Source organism: Manacus vitellinus, unplaced genomic scaffold (genome assembly GCF_001715985.3).
Source record: "Manacus vitellinus isolate BGI_N305 unplaced genomic scaffold, ASM171598v3 scaffold_80_pilon, whole genome shotgun sequence".
In the NCBI taxonomy this organism is placed as follows: Eukaryota; Metazoa; Chordata; class Aves; order Passeriformes; family Pipridae; genus Manacus; species Manacus vitellinus.
Window position 1 is genome coordinate 66,830 of NW_021940818.1, and position 19,313 is coordinate 86,142.

At 45.5% G+C, this 19,313-nt stretch overlaps 1 protein-coding gene across 1 annotated transcript in view; it reads right to left on the reverse strand.

Moving 5' to 3' along the window:
- Positions 1-9,451: 9,451 nt before the first annotated feature.
- The window catches only part of ARID5B (AT-rich interaction domain 5B), a 102,981-nt gene continuing 93,119 nt past the window's right edge, over positions 9,452-19,313 (reverse strand). Inside the window, exons 7-8 of the mRNA XM_008933646.3 lie at positions 17,600-17,798; positions 9,452-13,672 (exon numbers count right to left, since the gene is read on the reverse strand). Coding sequence (XP_008931894.1) covers positions 11,522-13,672; positions 17,600-17,798 — 2,350 coding nt within the window. The 3' untranslated portion in view covers positions 9,452-11,521. The remainder of the gene's footprint in view (positions 13,673-17,599; positions 17,799-19,313) is intronic.

The window sequence follows — 19,313 nt, forward strand, 5'->3', positions numbered from 1 at the left end:
AGAGGCCCTTTGCTGCAGTTCAGACTCTTCTTGTGTACCATTTTTATGTGTTTTTTACTAGTTTGGAAAAGAGTAGCATCTGCAGCTGCCTTGTCGGAGATCTGGTTTGGATCAGAAACCTGTCCACACCAAAAGAGATTCAGTTGATGTCACCCAGGTAAACTCATAATGTAGTGGGTTGTTGTCAGGCTTTATTTATTTCAAGTTTATTTTATATCATATGGGTAGTGTTTGGTGGGGCTGCAATATAATTCCAGATGGGAAAATGTAATCCACTCTTGTTCGTCTCTTGATGGAGTAGTGCCAGCTTCTCATTTTCACATCACATGAAATGGGGTTTTGTCTAATTCAAAAACTACAGTAAATGAAAAGAGAACCATTCAGCAGTTTTTACTGTACACCCCCCACTCCTGCCCTTCAGCAAGGACTAGGATTTTATTGTGTGATTGTCACGTCCTGAGACAAGATGTCCATGGTGGCAAAGCAGATGGCTGCCCAGCCACAGCATGTGTCGGCAGCCTTTTCTGGTTTTGCTGATGGGGGACACATTTTGTAAGTATTATAAGATGAACTGTTGGACAAAACACTTCACAGGGTCTTTCTCCAAAGGGCCTTTCATGATTGTTGAAGGCAGGCTGCTGGATGGGCCACACAGCCACACCTGGCTCCCAGGTCACCCATTGCTTATGACAAAGCAGATACTAATGGTATAGGATAACAGGCTACAGCTGGATATCTGGAGTCATTGTATATTAATAACCTAAAGTTAAAGCCCAAATGCACGGAGAAGCTGGTATAAAATCACCCAGCCCTCACCCTCCTCCAAGCCACTCTAACCCTGGATATGGATGGGTTATACGAGCAGGATCCTTGCTGCTGCAGATCAAGCACTAGGATGAGATTCCAGCTTCAACCTGGAAGAGGTGTTCTGTTTGCAGGGACAGAGCGGGATGGACACCTCTCATAGATGGGTATGTGACTCCAAAGTGCCTGTGTTCAATCCCAGGGCATGGCAAGAGCAGGAGCTGCTTACGCGGGAGTAGTGTGTTTCTGTGTGTGCCTGTGTATGGCAATTCGTTTGTTGGTTTCTTCCACATAAATTTTGAAACTAACAGCAACCAAAAAACCTGATAAACAATCCCAGCCACCAGGGACAGAGGAGCAGCAGTCTCAGAGGTAATTATATATTTACATTATCTATTTATACAATGAAAGTGCACATATATATTTACATAAACATAAGTATGTAAACCTATAGAGAAAAAATATAGTATCCAAACAAATACATACTTCTACATAAATTATTCTGATATATTTATTGCTTGTATTTATATGTTTATCTATATTAAAATGTATTTAACACTTCATTATATATGTTTATAACTATATATTTCTTATTGCCCACAGGCATTATGAAACCCTGCAGGGGGATGGAGAGGTGAGGCAGGTGATGCCCCCACCCCAGGGAAAGCTGAAGCACAGGAACAACCTCAGAGGCACTGGGGAACCCCCAGGGGAAGAACCACTGGAGGGAAGATGCAACATAAGCCCTCCATAAAAAGCCCAAACCCCGCTGGGCATAAAAAGCCCAAGCCCCACTGCATCCACCTCTGCCCATTGCTACCTTTGCTCACGTGGTTGAACCCCTGGTACCTGTCAAGCAGAGAGAAAAAAATATCTCTTCTCTAAAAATTCACCATCTCAATGTTTCACGTAAGCACTGAGAAAAACATCCATTTTATGCCCTCCAAGGAAGTTTCACAGGTAAAACAGAGAACATTAGCCTGGATATTTTCTGTCCCAGAAAAAAAGCAACCCTCTTCTCTCAATTTTGGGGGAAGAGGATGGGGCAGGGAAGCAGACAGGGATGATAATAGGGACTAGGTGGCACTTGGGCTGGAGCCATTTCTCCTGCATCACAAGAAATCAGAAGCATCAGAGATTATTTTTGTCCCTTTTTTGTAGGTCACCTTTAATAGAAATGTTAATAATGCTGTTATCTGTATATCTGAAATCTTATATGGTAGCTCTGTAATCCACTCTCTTTATCAGCCTTCTTTAATGTATAATTTAATGCTTGTATAACTATTTTGTTTGGGTATGACTCTCAGAATTATGACTAAAAAAAAAAATCTGTATGCTAGTTAAGTACTTTTTATGGAAAGTATTTCTTTCATGTTATTTTAAAACCATGGAGATGAGGGAAGTATTTTATGGACCACGGAACCTCACAGGGTAGTTAATTTCTGTTTGAGCTGGTTTCTCTGCTATTTTAAAGGATGCCATCAAGATCATTGCTATTTCTCTTGGTTGGGAGCCAACTGACTCTTCTGCAGTTGCGACACATCCTTGCACTGCATTAAAGACAGGGAAAATAGCAAACACGGGAGCTGGATGCTGCTGGGTTGAAGGCAGGAAGGAAGGTCTGCAGCCTCCAGCCTGCCCAGGGCACCCCAGGACATCCGCTCCTTGAAATTAGGCACCAAGGATGCTGCAGCTGGTGGGTAAAATCTATTTCATCTTGGGAATACGGGGGGAAAAAAGAAGATGACAACAACTCACATATCCACTGTCACCGGTCCTCATCCCAGCCATCCCGTCAGCCAGGCATGGGGGCCCAGCAGGCTGGCGCTGTCCCATGAAAGATGCTTTCTTCCCACAGGTAGCAAATGGGTCTTGGCCACGTGCATGCTGTGGGCTCAATGGGGCATGTGGGCCTTCACTGTGTGTGCCTGTGCTCAGAGTTAGAGTTCTAAAAGCAGTAATTGGGCAGTTAGCTGAGCCCTAGGTGAGCTTGGGCGATGCACTAAATATTCTGCCTTTTGTTTCATAATGAATTATTTTGTGTATCTAGAGCAAAGGGGTTTTTTTTTTTGGTCTTTTCTCTGCAGTTTGTTCCTAGCCTACTTGTAGGGGTGTGTTGAAATCTTTGCTTTTTGCTTATGAGGTCAAGTGCTTTAATCAGGAGCAAAAAAAAAATTGCGTGCTTTAGTCCCAAATTCTCTGAGTGGCTGCCAAATGTAATTAGAAACAAATGGCTTTATTCCTCATTTGAGAGCTCCACAGACACTGGCAGGGGGCAGAGGGGGAAAGCTTGCTTTGCCTGGCTGTTTTTTGGGGAGCTTGTAGACAAAAGCATTGCCAGAAAACATAAGGGAGCACTGTGAGAGGAGAGGAGTGCCCTGTGGTCCCTGCAGAGGATGGAGGGTTTGAGCAGAGGTGTGGGAGACAGTGCTGGGGAGACAAGGCACTTGTGCATGCCTCCTTTGCCAGAAGCTAAATAATTCCCCCCATTGGTACTGAAGAGTGGAGGGGCCAGCGTAGGGTGCCAGTCCAGAAAAGCCACATGGCCATCACCTTGTGTGACCACACATTCTGCTCATGCCAAGGGCCCAGCCATCCCAGTGGGAGTTGAGTGGTGTGTAGACACCGACGTGCAGGGTAATCGAGGGATTTAGCACTCCCTGGGCTTTCCATCCCAGACCAGCAGTGGCTAAACCAAACTGGGTGCACACATGATGTATAGGTTACAAGAGCCAAATTCTGCTCTGAGCAACACCATCCAGCACCTCTCACTGCAGATATCCCCTGCACCCCTGCTTCCACACACCTGGCTGCCTGTAAATTCAATGAAATTGTGTTTAGGTGTATCCATGAACCATCCATAGAACAAGAGAGGTGCAATAGTTTCATCTTCATGGCATGGGATCCCACTGTGTCCTTCAAATACCCTTTAGGACCTGGGGTGTGTGCTGGGAGCACAGCATGGCTGCCCTCCACCTTTGCTTCCTGTTCCCACTTATACAGCTCAGCCCCATCACAGCGCCTGCCTCATGGAAGGGATATGGCATTGCCTACTGGCACTGCGGCTCCCACGCCCCTGTATGGTGGCCCCAAAATAAACTGGGGCTGTTGCTCACCCCTCTGGTGTTTCCCATCATGAGGCAGCATTTGTGGTGTGCCCAAGCCCCTGGGCGTCAGGAGATGCCTGTATCAACAAACAAACAGTTTTGGCACCAAAATGGCTGAAGAGCAGCTCTTACCGGCTTGTGCAAGGTGGGAAGTTTTGTAGCGTTGCATCACAGCCTGGCATTGCCTCACAGCAACCCCTCACGGCGTGGCAGCCCCTCACAGGATCACTTCATGGCAGGGCAGTTCCTCATGGCATGGCATTGTGTCATAGCATGGCAGCCCCTCACAGGATCACCTCACAGCAAGGCAGCCCCTCACGGCATGGCATGGCATCACAGCATGGCAGACCCTCACATCATCCCCTTATGGCATGGCAGCCCCTCACTGCATGGCGTCGTCTCACAGCATTTTCTCATGGCAAGGCCTCAGCATGGCATCGCCTCATGGCACAGCACTGACTGACGGCTTCATGTCACCTCACACTGTCACTTCACACATGGTGCTGCCTTGTGGCAGGGCCTGTGGCAGAGGAGGGCATGGGACAGCCTCAGCAATGGGTGGGGTGGGGGATATTTTTCCTTTCCCGACTAAATTTCAGAGCAAACTGAGGAATGTTTGCAAGTTCTGTGATTTTTTGCCCCTCTTTCTTCCTTTCTTAAAGTAGCCCCCTATGGGCTGGGCACCCTCAGCCACCTCCTTTCCCAGGAGAGCAGCCCCCACACCCAGGACAGTTTGTTAAATGCTTTGATGCTCATCACCAACACCAAGCAGCTCTGTCAAGCTCTGCCAAGCAGCTCTGTTCCCAGGAGCAGCAAGAGGAGGAAGAGGGAGTTACCAGGCTTTTCCTGCCGGTGCCATGGTGTGAGAGCCAGGGAGCACGGTGCAGCACCCAAGGACAAGGCACATGTGCTGGCCCCTGGCCACCCCTCACTCCGATGAGCAGGGGGAGATCTTCACAGCTGCCACCACACAGGACTTGTGGGTCATCTGCATGAGGCATTTGTACCTGAAACATTGGTTTTTCAGCAGCCATGAAAGTGTTCATGAATTTGTCCAACCCAGTTTTGGGCATGTTTGTCCTCTGCACCCCAGCCTGATGGCCCTTGTGGAGGGTCCCATCCCCAGTGACCCATCCACCAGGACAGGGGATCCCCCCACTCAAGGCTTGGCCTGTGACCCTGGGGGTTCATTCCCCAGGTGAGCACTAGATGGAGCATCTGACATCGCGAATACTCTTTTTTTAATCATAAAGGATAAATTGAAAAGCTAAATGAAAGCACAGATTAAGCTGTATCCAGCAGCCTTCGCATCCCTGCCTGCTCGCTGGACACGTGCTGCCTGTGCAGGGGGCAGGAGGGGACACTGCCTGGCCACGGCAATAGCTTTCTCCGGCAGGAATGCAAACCTACAGCAGCCACAGGTCCAGGCACACATGAGGGAGGTTGAGGATGCTTTGGGGAACACTGCTTTTCTCAAGGCCATCCAGCCCTGCCATGTTTCTCTTAATCTGTAGAGGCAATATGTACCCATAGCATCTCAGTTGTGAGCGTGCTCAAATTGGGGATGGCAAACATACAGGCTCTGTTGGTTTTGCTTTGAGAAGAGCAAAAGGTGTCTGACTGATATTCCTGGAAAGCCTGTGGGCGAGCACTGCATTTCCCAGAGCAATTACTGTGCCAGTGAGGATTACCAGTGATGTCTGTGCGTGATCAGCTCCTCCTAGCACCAGCAACTTTCCTAGAAAATGTTCCTGAAATATTCTGGAGCAGAGAGATCTCTGGTGAGGCAGAGATGGAGAGGAAGGGCCCCATTCCCAACAGGTTGGCATCACCAGGGGGTTACAATTGGCCCCAAAATGCTGCCAGGCGATGCAGCTACTGCTGAGCCACACCCCACAAGAGCCATCCAGGGCAGGGGGATCCTGCCCCAGGACCTCCATCCACTTTCAGCCCTCTGTGCCCTGCCTGCTTGTGCCAGACTTGTGAAGGTCCTGCAAGGTCCTCAAGGAGTGTGTGCAGCAGGCACACAGCTACCATAGCCCAGAAACCAGAGGAATCCAGAATCACTGCTCCTATTCCTCCTGCAAGTAGCCCGGCACAGGGCACTGCTCTGCAGTTACAGAAAGGTGAGACAGCAAGGGACAGAACTAAGAGCTCTCAGCCAGGAGAACTAAACTGCAGCCAGCAACACCACATTGTGCACTTCTGCTTTGCTTCAGCCCCCCTGAAACTGCTGCTGGCAGATGAATTGAAAAATTGGTGTCACCAGGTGACAAACCCCTTGTCCACAGCAAGCCAGCAGTACAGCATCCGTTGTCCTCTCTCAGGTCACTGGACATTTCCCTCTCAAACCCCAAAGCGGTCTCAAGTCCCTAATATAGTGGCAAACTCTTCTTGAGTGTAGTTCCGCCCTCTGCAGACCCCACCAGCCCATAGTGGGGTGTGCTGAGCCCTGAGGAGGTGCCCCTGTTGCCCTGCAAGCACAGAGGGTGTTGTTAACATAGACTACTTCACTCCAATGCTTGCACATGTGTGTGGGTGCACTGACACCCAAGTAACCCCAACAAACTCATTGGGATGTGCCCAGCCCAGCCAAGGGATGATGCTGTGACCCCCTCAGTGCCACTCACAGGCCAGGCTCATCTGGGTATAAAAAGCTCCTGGGGTCATTTTCCTAGTCACACTCTGTGGTGTGGGTAGGGCAGCTCAATGGGCACCCCCAGCACAGCAGGAACAGGCAGCGTTAGTTTACATTAATCCACAGATTAGGAAGGGCTAAGAAGCAAGGAAGCAAGCAGCATTGAAAACCAAGTTACTTTGGCCATCTCTGCATCTCCTGTAAAAGCTGGCATCCACTGCCTTCAGGTGATCACCAGCTGACAGCGTTTTCAACATGAAAAGAAGAAAACACCTCAGCTTGGCAAAGAGAGAAGTGGATGGGGCAAAAGGTTTGCGAGATGGTCCCATCTTCTCCCATAGCTTCATATGTGGCATAATTATTTACTGTTTCTCACAATACAAGAATAAACACGATCAATGGAAACGAAAATGCAGCAGGTTAAACCAGAAGGTTTATTCTGCCTGCTCATACACAGTGCATACTGTACAGCCCCCAGGGCCACCCATGGCCTCAGCTTCTCGAACCCCAGGGGTGGGGGAGGCTTCTCTGCTGCACACCTGCTCCAGAACCACAAACTTAACCCACTTAACTTAATGGGGGATTCGCCTGTCCCACTGCGAAACCGCACTGAGCAAGGGCAGTACCCAATCCTGACCCACACCCACCCAAACGATTTTCCCATCTGCGGAAACCAGGAGTTTAACAGCATTCGCTGTGCTAATACAAAAGGCCGCCAGGTTTATGGGGGCTTTTTGGACCTGTCAAGGAATACAGTAAAAATTAAGTTTATTTGGTGGTTGTTTAGCGTCATCAGCAAAATTACTAGTTAGCATCAGACTCCAATATCTTACCCATGGTTGAGCTGGGAAGACGTGGGGGCAATTTTCAGGTCCCAGCTCCCAGGCCTCCAGTATTGGTGGAAAAAATCCTGCTCTGAGATGCAAACACAGCAAATTTGGTAGTGGAGCTACTGGCTAAGCATGGATGTTAAGCCCTCAAAAGCTATTCCTACAGTCAGCCTGATCACAGCCACACTTTAATGTAAGCACATTGCAAAAATAGAGGGGCACTGACTGAAGATCTTGTCTCTTCCTCTTTTGGGAAATTGCAAACTTCCATTTCTTTAATCTAATCATTTGCAGGAGGAGATACCTTCTCTAGTAAAGCCAATATAAGAGGGCTGAAAGGTCAGATGGGATAATATGTAATCCATCGCGATAAGGGCTGTTTACAGAATTATTAATCAAACACAAAAGGGAACAGATAGTAACATTTTTTATTAAATATTACAGTGGATCAAAAAGTACAAAATATCTTTTGCCTGCTATGTGATTGGGAAACTATTGGCACATAATACAGTATCAAAAGCATTAATAAGTACAATTTGGAAAACATACAAAAATTGAGTGTTTATAGTTGGCTCAGCTTTATTTCTGGTAGTGTTTAAACTAACGCAAAGGTTACTCAATAACCTTTTAAATGGGAAACTATATAATATTACTGGGCCATTTTTGTATATACAAATCATCACCTTACAGAGCATATAGGCTACATAACTTGAATCACAAAAAGTATACAATATTTACAACAAAAGAAAGTTAAAAAAGTATAAACAGCTAGTAGATTATGCTGCCATTGTTAGAACATATTTAAAACTGCGGGGCTGGGGGGAGAGGGGAGAAGGAGGAGGAAGAGAACGAGTGAAATATCAACCACGTGTACAGCAAACACCGCCGGCAGCACCCACGGCAGCGCTGCCAATGCTGCCCGCCTCACACCAGCGCAGGCAGTCCCACTGCTCACCAAAATCACCAAATACCAGGTGTGACCTCACTGACTGCTGCAAAGTGAGAGAGCAGGCGAGGAGGGTGAGGGACCCCAGAGGTGTCTCTGGAGGTGGCAGCCCCACGTCCCCCCAAACGGGGCAAACCTGCTGGCAGAGGCAGCATAGCACTTGCCTCCTGCTCCAGTAGCTGCCAAGCCAATTCTCTGCAGCTGAGACAAATGACTCCCCAGGCACGGACCCACCCAGTGAGCTTCTCACACCAGGCCAGCTCACAGCTGCGATGGAACTGCTGCAAACCGCCAGCCTGCTCCCACTCAGCCTGGCCAGGGGTACGGATTGCACCAGGAATTGGGCCCTACTTTGCACACGCTTCATGAAGCTCGGCTTACAGCATGGCCAGAAGCTACACACAAGCTGTTTGTTGCTGGGCCTTTTCCTTTGGATCTCACAACCTTCAGCATCCCTAATGCATCCTGGACATAGTGCGTTTGAATTGCAACATTTCTTGGAACTGGGTACTAGTAAATAGATTTATGACTCTATTGCCAATTAGGTTCGGCAGTTTCCTTTACAAACCTACCAATAACAATGGTCTGATTGCACAAAGAAAGGCTTGTGCAATTTCATTCAATAATAAGGCCCCTTGAACTCAAACAATGCAAACAAAGCCCCATTTAAGACATCAAGGAAAAAAAAAAAGACTTTTCAGCCAATAGAGAATTCAACAGTCTGTTGAAAGATTTCCAAGATTTCTGTTAAGAGTTCTTAAACAAATAATGCACCGCTTCTGTTGGGGGTTTATGCTACCATTTCTTTTTCTTTGCCCTGACGTTTTGCCCAGTATATTATGAGCTTCCCCAGCCAACAGTGGCCAGACTCCTCGTGGGGCAAGCGAGGAGCCTTCCTCCCCTCTCCCTGTCCCCCAGCTCTGCGTTGCCTCAGCACGGCTCCAAAAAGGCTACCAGCAAACTCCAATGGGACATAACCAAAAGGGACACTGGACACTTTGCATAAACAAATGCACAACTCCAGGACACACAACTTAACCAAAACAAGGAGAAGCATTTGCTTTGCCAAACACACGACAAGGTTCTGTTTGCATTTGCTGTAGATTTTTATATTCTCTCCCCTTTCCCCCCGCCCTCCTCCCCCCCATCCCCAAACCCCTGATTCTTACGTGATTCAGATCTAGTGCAACTTTACTAGAGATGTCCTCCACACTGTGGCCTCTGCCTGGATGAGCCTGCAGTTCTGTTTCCTGTACGACTTCTGGAGCAGCAGGATGCTCTACACTGGCACATCCATGTTCTAAGTTCTACTAGTCTGTTTATCAATCAAATATAGTTTTACCACAGGAATATAAAGTATTTAATTGAAGAAGCTGGATTTTTAACAGTAGATTAGTATATTATTCTGGTTTCCACCTTTGGATATTATGTATGATACATTATATATTGTATTTGGCTTCATATCAAGGGAAAATTTAACGACATGCCTAGCATGCAAAGCGTTTCTTAGTAGTTCCCATTTTTCTTTTCGTATTGATTACGCTGTCTTTGAACAGTAACTGAGATGGTTTGAATCACAACCAATTTTCACATTGTATAAAGCCTCCAAGTCACACTTCACTTTACTGATGTCTGTGCTCAGCTGCGTGGTGGTGACGTCCCGCAGAGTGAATATACATCCATAGGAAGCTCTTTCATCAGGAAAACCCAGCTCCTCCATGCCCAGGCTTTCCCCCTGTGAAAGGATGCCCAGGGAGAGGCCGAGATCCTTGTGGGAGTGTGGAAGGACCACCCTGACCACTGCATGGAACCCCCTACCCATCCTACCAAGCCCAGCCTGCTTGTGAGGCACAGGACCCAACCCGTAAGCCTCTGATTCGAATCCGCACTGGCTCCTCTCACAATTTCTGAAATTCCCGACATTCTCGCAAATCACAAATCCGTTTTCTGCACTCCTTTGTCATCCAGAAGCTTGTGCCAGGGAGGTTTTGTTTCTCTGGTAGGCAGGAAGGTTTCACAGCCTAGGTAAGGTTAAGTACAATGCTTGACAAATTCACGGACCACGATACAGGAAAGCAAAGCTCAGTGGGAGGTGAGGAATGGCGTGGGAGCCATCGCAACAACGGGAGGAGGGCGAGAGGTGCTCAGCACCTCGCAGGGGTGGGCTGTGGGGAAAGGAACCTTTTTCTCATCCTTGCACCATAACATCACCTACAGTATGTTTATAACCATTAAGATTAATCTGAGCCAGTTGCTTCAGTTTGTAAACAGTAAATGTTACCACAAAAACGAAACAAAAACGCTGCTCAAAAGTATAAAGAAACTGGAAAAATTACAAACACATAATAAAAAAAAAAAATTAGGACAGCCACAGCCTTTAAAAAAGTTGTAGATAAAATGATACTGTTTAATTTAAAAAAAAAAAAGAACCCAAAACAAAAAAACAAACATAAAGAGTACAGAATATACTGGACAAACGAAACTATATAAATTATTGTGACCAAATGTGACACTGGTAGTTTACGAAGTGGATATGTACAGTCAAATAAAACAGTGTTTACCCTTCTGTTCTAATAGTGTTAAAATGAAAAAATCTATTGCCATTTTACTATACATTGCATTGATTGAATCTTTAAAAGTCAGGAAAAAGTTACCCCAAAAAGCACATCCACTGATTGTACAGATTCTCGGCCCGTTTCTCCTTTCCAGGTTCATCTCAAGTCCTTGACTCATTGGCAACAATGCACAGCCTCTGGTCCTTGGCTCAGTGAAAGGCAAATGCAGCCCTCACCAGGGTTTCAGTGAGCTCAGGACTGGGCATGTGTTTCCACGGCTCCCTTTGAACATCTGCTCTTACCATGTTCAAGTCCTTTCAGAAAACATATACGCAAAATTAAATGATTTTTTTCTTTCTTTTTTTTTTTTCCTGTTTTTCTTTTTTTTTTTTTTTTTTTTTTTTTGGTTTTCTTTTTTGTGGGGGCAGGGATAAGGGGTGGGGGGGCTGATGTGGGAGCCAGAATTAAAGAAGCAGTCCTGTCTCCATCAAAACTCCGAAGTGCTCCTCTTGGTGGGATATGACTGCATCCTGGTTGACAAAAATACAGATCGCTAAATCTGTGAGACATCATCGTCACAGGGGGAGGAATGTCTCTAACTGAACTTTTCTCCTCAGACCTCTTCTTGTGAGTGAGGGGGTTTACAGTTTTGTGCTGGGATGTACAGAGGATAGTTGGGAAGGTGGGAACGCAGCTTGAGGGTTTATAGCAGCTAAAGGATAAATGCTGTTATGCAAAAGGTCACCATAGGAACTTCCTACAGGTGTTGCTGCAGTTAAGTGTCTGTACAGTTGCTGGGAGTTTGCTGGGGATGTGAGGAATTGTCTCTGCACCATGAAGGAGTGAAGAGCCAAAGGCTGCATTAGTGGGGAGAGCACGGTCTGGTTTTTCAAGTACTGCAGGGGATGAGAATACCCGGGTGGGAGGCGATTGTTGAGCCCTGTGCACAGGCTTCCTGGATACAAACCTGGGAAGATGGGGGCTGAGAGGGGAAATTTGTGGCTTTCCAGCATGTTGCCAGAATGGAGGCCATGCACTGGCTTGCTGCCTTCCCCCTCTGGGTCAGGAACCTTGTCTTTCACTGGGGTCTCCTTTGGTAAGTGCAGAGGAGAGACAGCTCGGATTTTTTTTTCAGAAATGACTTTGTCCAAATCCTCCAGGCTCCGTTTCAAAGGCCGGGCAGCCCCCATGTTTTGTGGGCTCGTTCTGCGGCTGATGATAGGATGTACCATCCCCTCCATCTTCCTCAAGTTCTCCAGCCTCTGGGCCTGCTGCTTCCCAGACCTATGGAGCAACTCGCTGTGTTTTTTTGGGACTGTCATGGCCATGGGGGACACGCGGCAAGCTTTGGGGTTACAGTCTAGGCTCACTGCCTGGCTGCTCGCAGCCTGGAACCCGGAGATACCTTTGCACTCTTGCTGGGCCATGGATGAATGAGGGAGGCTGGAGCCTGGAGCCTTTGCAGTCTGTTTGTGTATGCTCTTTGGAAGACTCAAATCTGTTGGCTGATCATCTGAAGAGGCCTCCACCGCTGCCTTTTTTTCTTGCTGATGCAAAGATGGGCGATAATTTAAATTTAGTTTTTCCTGGTGTTTGTGTTGAGTAAAAGTAGAAATATTTTCAGACTCTCTGAACATGTCCCGGGGGAGGTACTTTGATGTCTGTTCATTATTAAGGTGGTGTTCTGTGTGCCTATAAAGGCTGTGTAGATGAGGTGATGAATAAAAATCTGCCAAGAAAGTGGGCACATGGGAGTGCTGCAGTGCCCTTTTCTCACTCATTTTATCTTTGCAGTCCTGGATATCTGACTTCGGTACGTATGACTCGGCAAGAGAACTGAGGTGATGTTTTGAAAAATCACAGCGCTGAGGATCTGGTTTACTTAGCATGTCATGTTTAAAAACATCATTAATTGATTTCCTTTCCTCCTTGGTTTTAAAACTCTGTACATGTTGTATGACTGAAGGCCTATTAATTGCTACAGGATCAGAATTAGGGGTACGGGGACCTTGTGATATGCCTGAGGACAGTTCATCTCTGCTGTTGAGTTTCTTTTTGCTGATCAAAGGCGGAGGAGAACCGTAAGGATAACTACACGACAGCGCTGCCCCGCTGACCTGTGACAGCAGCTTCTTCTTTGCCAGGGGTGACATGATGCCTGGATTACCCTTGGAGTACAGCAGTGGTGTGTAACCGAAAGTGGAGTCATCATTCATGGACCCAGGCAGTTCCTTTTCCTTGAACATGTCGAAGTTCTGCACCACCAGTACTTTGGGCGTTTGCTTTAGTGCATTGTGGATATCCTCGTTTCCCAGCTGGTCCACTTTCACCGTGCAGTTTGCGATGTAATCTGCCATCTCTGGCAATTTCTCGTCTTCCATGTCACTCTGAGTGGGCAGGTGGACTGGGAAAGCTGTGAAGGGCATTTCTGGAGGTTCGCTTTCCAAGCTGTCAGTAAAAGCTTTGTGTAGTCTTTGTTCAGGCTTTGTGTCTTCCGGGGCATCTGCTGGGGGGTGCAATCGCTTTGTGACAGTGGCATCCAGCACGGTGTCTTCTTCTGGGGGCACAGATATACTTGAGAAAGAGGAGGAGTGCTGAGCCTCCTCCTTGGCTTTCTCACTGTTGGTGCTGTTTTCTGCCAGGTCTGTCTTTTCCAGAGGCAGTGTTCGAGCTGTTTCTGGTAAAAGAGGTGGAGGGCCTTGCATGGGTTGTTTTGTCTCTCCCACTGCAGTGTGTTCGGGGAAGTTTTTCTGGTCTGTTGATTCTTGATCCTTCTCTTGTTCTGATGAAACCTAATAAAATGATTCAACAGACAGTAATAAGAATGCAGTACATTTCAGCAGACTGTAAGATTATACACAGTATACTGTTGGCTATTTCTAGAGAAGGATGTGCCAATCACCTTTCTGGAACATTCACGTGTTGGATCAAACAAAGAGAAGAATCTCCTGGAAATATTAGGAAATACACCATCCTTGCCAGGGTTACAATAAAGCATTTCAAAACAGCAGATATTTGTAACCTGACGAGAGGCACTGGTGGTTTGACCAGATAGCTAAATGCTGAGGTTATACACTTTTAAAATTAATTAGGCAAATGCAGGAGAGCAGATTTCATAACACAAATGATAAGGCTATAGAAATTTCTCCTGGTAGCCAACTTCATCTAAGAAAATGACACAATTCCCATGTTTTTTCTTACTTAAAGTCTCTCTAGCATAGCTATCTTAAAAATTCAGTGATCACAGAGGAGATCATTCACACCCACTTCTGCATTAAAGTGTGAAAATGATAGAAATGGCATACTAGGAATCCCTATTGTAGGCAGCAAATCACTGCCACAGCTTAACTAGGACACACATTTTTTTATTAACGGATTAAAATGAAGTTGTCAACATTCAGTAAGTGTGTGTGCCTGCTATTACAAACATGGTTTTTATGCATTATCGTCAATGGGACCGCAGCTCGTTCTGCTCCCCCATTAATACAGCTTGTGTGCACAATTCACACTATTCATCCCATTATGTAGCTGGCTGAACTGTGACCCACAGAGGTCACCAGAGCGTCCCATCTGCGATCCAGCTGACTGACAGCCCTTTTCAAAACTGCTGTCACTCTCCTCTGACATGTTGTGGTGGAAGACAGTCATAAAACAGCAGCATTGTGCAAGCCCTTTATTATTATTGTTTTCTTTCTTCCTTCATTGTAAAGATAAGATGCATTGAGAAAGTTATCATCTAAATGTTGCTTTATGGTCTGTCACAGGAGCGGGGAATCAGAGACGGTCCTAACGAATCCAACCCTCTCAGAGATTTATTTCTTCACAGCTGCTTTTAAATATTCCTGTCTGTTTGGTTGGCCTATTAGTTACAGTGTCTGTTAGTCATCCTAACTTCTTCTTAAACTCATAGCTGCCTTTTGCAGCCAAATACCATCATTAGGTCCTTTACAAAGTACCATCGCTAGTCTCTTGAGCTTATAAAATTACAGGAAAATACCAGACAGATGAGTAAAGCAAGGAGGAGGGAAAAAAAAAGAGAGAACCATATTTAATAACTGTACATTCTGCTCTTTGTTTCTGTTAAGCAACACCTTGATTGAAGTTTCAGCTATTGTGAGGAAATGTGCAGTTTAAGGCTAATAGCATTTTGTCTGGTGTCTTGTTACACTGACAATGTCATTGTGAGGGCAGGAAAACAGTGAAGAGCACAAAGGCAAATGCAACCCTAATAAATTAAAGTTATATTTTCTCCCAATATACACTTCTCATGGTGAGAGTTGAACATGCAATCGAGAAGACTGCACACTTGTAACTGGATTACCCTTTTCCAGCTCACAGCTAAGACCAGCTTCCAGGCCACATGCAGAAATGGTTTCAGTAGTGGCTTGGTTGGGGATGTGCCTACATATCTTCATGGTGGCTACAGAGGGTCCCTCCGAGCAACACGTCATTACTGTTGCACCTGAATGAGGGCTCAGGAACAGGGCTCCACTGCCAGGGGATGGCTGAGGTGAGAGAGACATACGACCTTCTGCAGGGCTCCAGCAGACTTGGATTCCGCTCCACCCAAAGGAGCTGAATGTCTCCTTTCTGCTAGCCCTGTGAAGTGCCACATCCTGGGCACAGAGACCTCCCTATGGCAGAGCACAGATGAGCTCTGCAGCCCTACACCCACCCCAAGTTGAAGCATCCACCCTGCAGACCCCTTCAGTGCGCGGGCGGTGTGTGACCACCAACCTGTACAGTGACTGACATGGAGGTTGAGGTCCTTAATGGTTCACCCTGATTAAATATGGGCAGAACACGTCTTCCACCCCAGTCAGGGAGGAGACATTAATTCTGCCATAAAAGGTACCATTTTACAATAGGAAACTGCCATAACTGTACATTTTTATTGTCTCGTCTAGGTTCCCTACATTTCCGATAAGCGCAGCTTAGGAACTCTTCCTGCAAACCACACAAAAATAACTGCAGTTTAAGCAGCAGGAAGTTTGAGATAGGGAACAACAAAAGCAAGGAAATTTAAAGTTAAGGCTGTTGCTCTGTTGCTGACTTGTTATGCTGGGCTTAGCAGTGGCGGTAGAGATAATGTGTAATGCATCTTGCTGATCCAAGACCCCTCAATAAATAACCAGGCATGAAGGAATGACAGGGGAAGGGAGTGCAAGCCTTCACTTCACTTCTCTCCTCGTTGCTTTGGGCAATTTGTGTTGCAACCTTCCAGTGTCTGAAGCAGTTTTGTGCGCAGTCTCCTCTCGATGCGTTTTTGGGGATTTTACCCCAACAGGGCTCCCTGTTTTAAAATTACAATGCAAGAGAAAACAAAAAGTCTCTCTGTGGAGTGCTCTTACATTAGATATTAAAGGTACTGTTGATCAAGGTCATCTAAAACAGAAATTCTGCTTTGGATAGGAGATGCAACTGCCCTTGTAAGCACAACTTAAAGACACAGTGGGACATGAAAACCAAAATTTCCTGTTCTCAGAACTGGGTACATGAAGTCTCAGAGGCATCCATGTTTGCCAGTCCTGCATTGTTTTTTTAAAGCAACGAAGAGGAGGATTGTTGGTAGTTGACTCAATACCAACTTCCACAGAGGTTTAGAAATAGGACTTCTGTACCTGCCAGACGGCAATGAAGCCAAAGGAGCAGCCATAGTCTGCCGGGCGCGTCATGGGTTTTGACATTCTTTAAATACTTACTTTCACTGCAACGCCTTGAAGGCTGCTGTCATCTGGTAGACTGAGACAAGAAAAGCAACATGTTTTGCAGGGGTTGTGTGTGAGGAGCTTCACCACCTCCTTCACAGGGGGTGCAGACAGGGCACAGGAGAGAGCGGGCAGGATGTGCAAAGGAAAGTGCTTAAGTAACACCGGAGCAAAAACCCCATTGATTTTATATCACTTAACAACACTTGAAGTTTACCCTTATTTGCAGACAAGTATGAATTCTACCATCCATCCTACCCTGTGCTGTGAATGTACAATCTCTTCCATGAGGACTGTCCTGTGCCTGCAAGTAACACAGCTCTATGTGGAAATTGGGGCCTGACCATGTGAAGCAGGTGACAGAACAGGAACCCATTATGTCTGAATACGAACCTTGGCTGAAAACCATGAGGGAAGTTGGTCTCAGTTAGGGCTTGGAAGGTGGTTCCCTCAAAATGTGACCTTTCAAGTCCAAAAAGAATTTTAGTATAACATAATAAAAATCCTTGGGAGTGATATGTTTTTTGACAGCCGTGCACACATCTGTGAGCACAGAAGGGCTGATCCAGAGGTCACCATTATAAAAATCAGCTGTGTCCAACAGTTACCGCAGTATTATCAACAGTATTAGAGGTTCCTGCACCCTGTACTTAGATTAGGAAATAACTGTGGTAGTTGTGTGGTTTCCCTTTGGCAGCTGCTGATCTTTTAGTGGTGGCCACTGTATAACACAATGAGCAGAAATGGTACTTGTTAGATCCAGCTCTTGGTCTTCTGCCATCACTGCTGTGCAATATGGAGCTCACTGGCTGCCATTCGTAGTCCAGCAAAATCGCAGCACAGACAGAAGTGAATTTCCCAGCACAAGAACTGAATTTCCATTGCTGAGCAAACTAACAGGCCAACTGGTTGGAATTCTCCAGTTTAAATTATGTATTTTATCATTGGATTTCATGTGATTAAAGCTGTGCATTTTTAATTGAAAAACTGAAAAGCAGGGAAGCAACCGACCTCAGATGCATCTTGGGGTTTCTGTGCATTATCTTTTTCCTTCTTGCTCTTTTGGTTTTCATTTTTGATGCGTTTTGATCCAGACACTTTTGTTTTCGCTTCACCCTCCTGGGAACTGTTATCCTGTTTTCGAGGTTTCACTGGAGGCAGTGGCTTATCTTCCTCTCCTTTAATAAATCTTTCATATGGCAGGATTAATCTAGGGGATTAAGGAACAAATAATTGATCAGGTTTTGCCATTCTAGCAAAGAAAAAAAATGTATCTACTATGAGCAGTTTACTTAATAAATCCATTTTCTTCCATGCCATAAAAGCAACAGTTTAAACCCTACATCTATAAATCCAAGTATAAGAAATCAATTTAGTTGGCAAGATTATCATGTGGCATAAATTCAGTGGAGTTGGAGTTGGTGTGGATCAGTTGTCAGTAACGCCGCAGTGGTTTGTGTGGGTACACCAATTTGTACCAGATGAGGATATGAGCCACTATGTTCAAGACTAATTTAAAAAAAATAAAAAAATATCCACCATTTATTTTTGTTTTCCCTCCTTGCCCCTAACAGCACGCAGCAAACCCCAGGAAAACACCTACAAAGCCACAGCCAACTTGATAACAGCTACACAATTTCCAGGCTGGTGGTTCCCTCGAGTGCAAGGGTGAGTGCCAGGAATGTGGCAGAAGATGGGAGAGTTGGGCTGTGGGAACCCTACAGGGGTGGGCACAGCACCAGCCATGCTGCCACCCATGCAAGGCACCCATGTAGTGACAGCCACCATGCTCCCTGCCTTCGCCAGGAGTCTTATTTTAAGGAAGAAAGGGAGAGGAAAAGAGTTAAAAGCAAAGGAATTTTTCACTGTGGAACTGTCTGCCACAAAGTGCACGAAATCACTCTAAAAAACCAAGGAAGAAACACAAACAAAAAATATCCTCCCCTTGAAAGCATCAAACACACCAAGTTTTAATTTATCTGTTTTCCCTTTGCAATTTTTGATCTGAAAGGAAAAATAACTGATATAATTAAAAGGGATGGATTGCATTACAATCTCAGTTTCAACTTCAGTGATTAAAGTTTTTATAATGCATTTTGGTATGATTAATGACTCACTGTGGGATTAATACAAGACTCAGACTTTAAAAATATGAACTTTAATACAGAAAACATAATTTGTTAAAAAAAAAAAAAAGTCGACTTTATGAAGAAAATGTACTTTGCTTATAAACAACATAAATCTACTCAAATACCAGGAATCCTTAATTATCTTTAATCTAAGACTCCAAGGCAGAAACCTCTTTGGTTCAGATATTCGTTTGTTATCCTAGAATCAGTTTCTAAGCATGCAATTTTGATTTACATACTTAGATGTTCAAACACAGTTTGGGCTTAAGAGAGCAGAAATTAGATTGCTCGTGATCATAATATTTTACATTTTAATAAAATACAACATAAATTATGTTAAAATATAAACCTAATTTATGCTATATTAGAAACAAAATTCATTAACTGAGCATGCTCTGACATGGTATGTGCAAAGAGGCGTGAATAATACTTTCTAGCCCTGAATTTGGCAGGGCTCCAGTAATGAAGCTAAGCAGAGCCCACGGGGAATATTCATCTTCAGATCCCATTACAAACTGAGTTTAAACATGTTACAGCTGCTAAAACTGGAAACTGCTCCCTCTATGCAAACTTAGCAAAATAATACATAGTTGCCA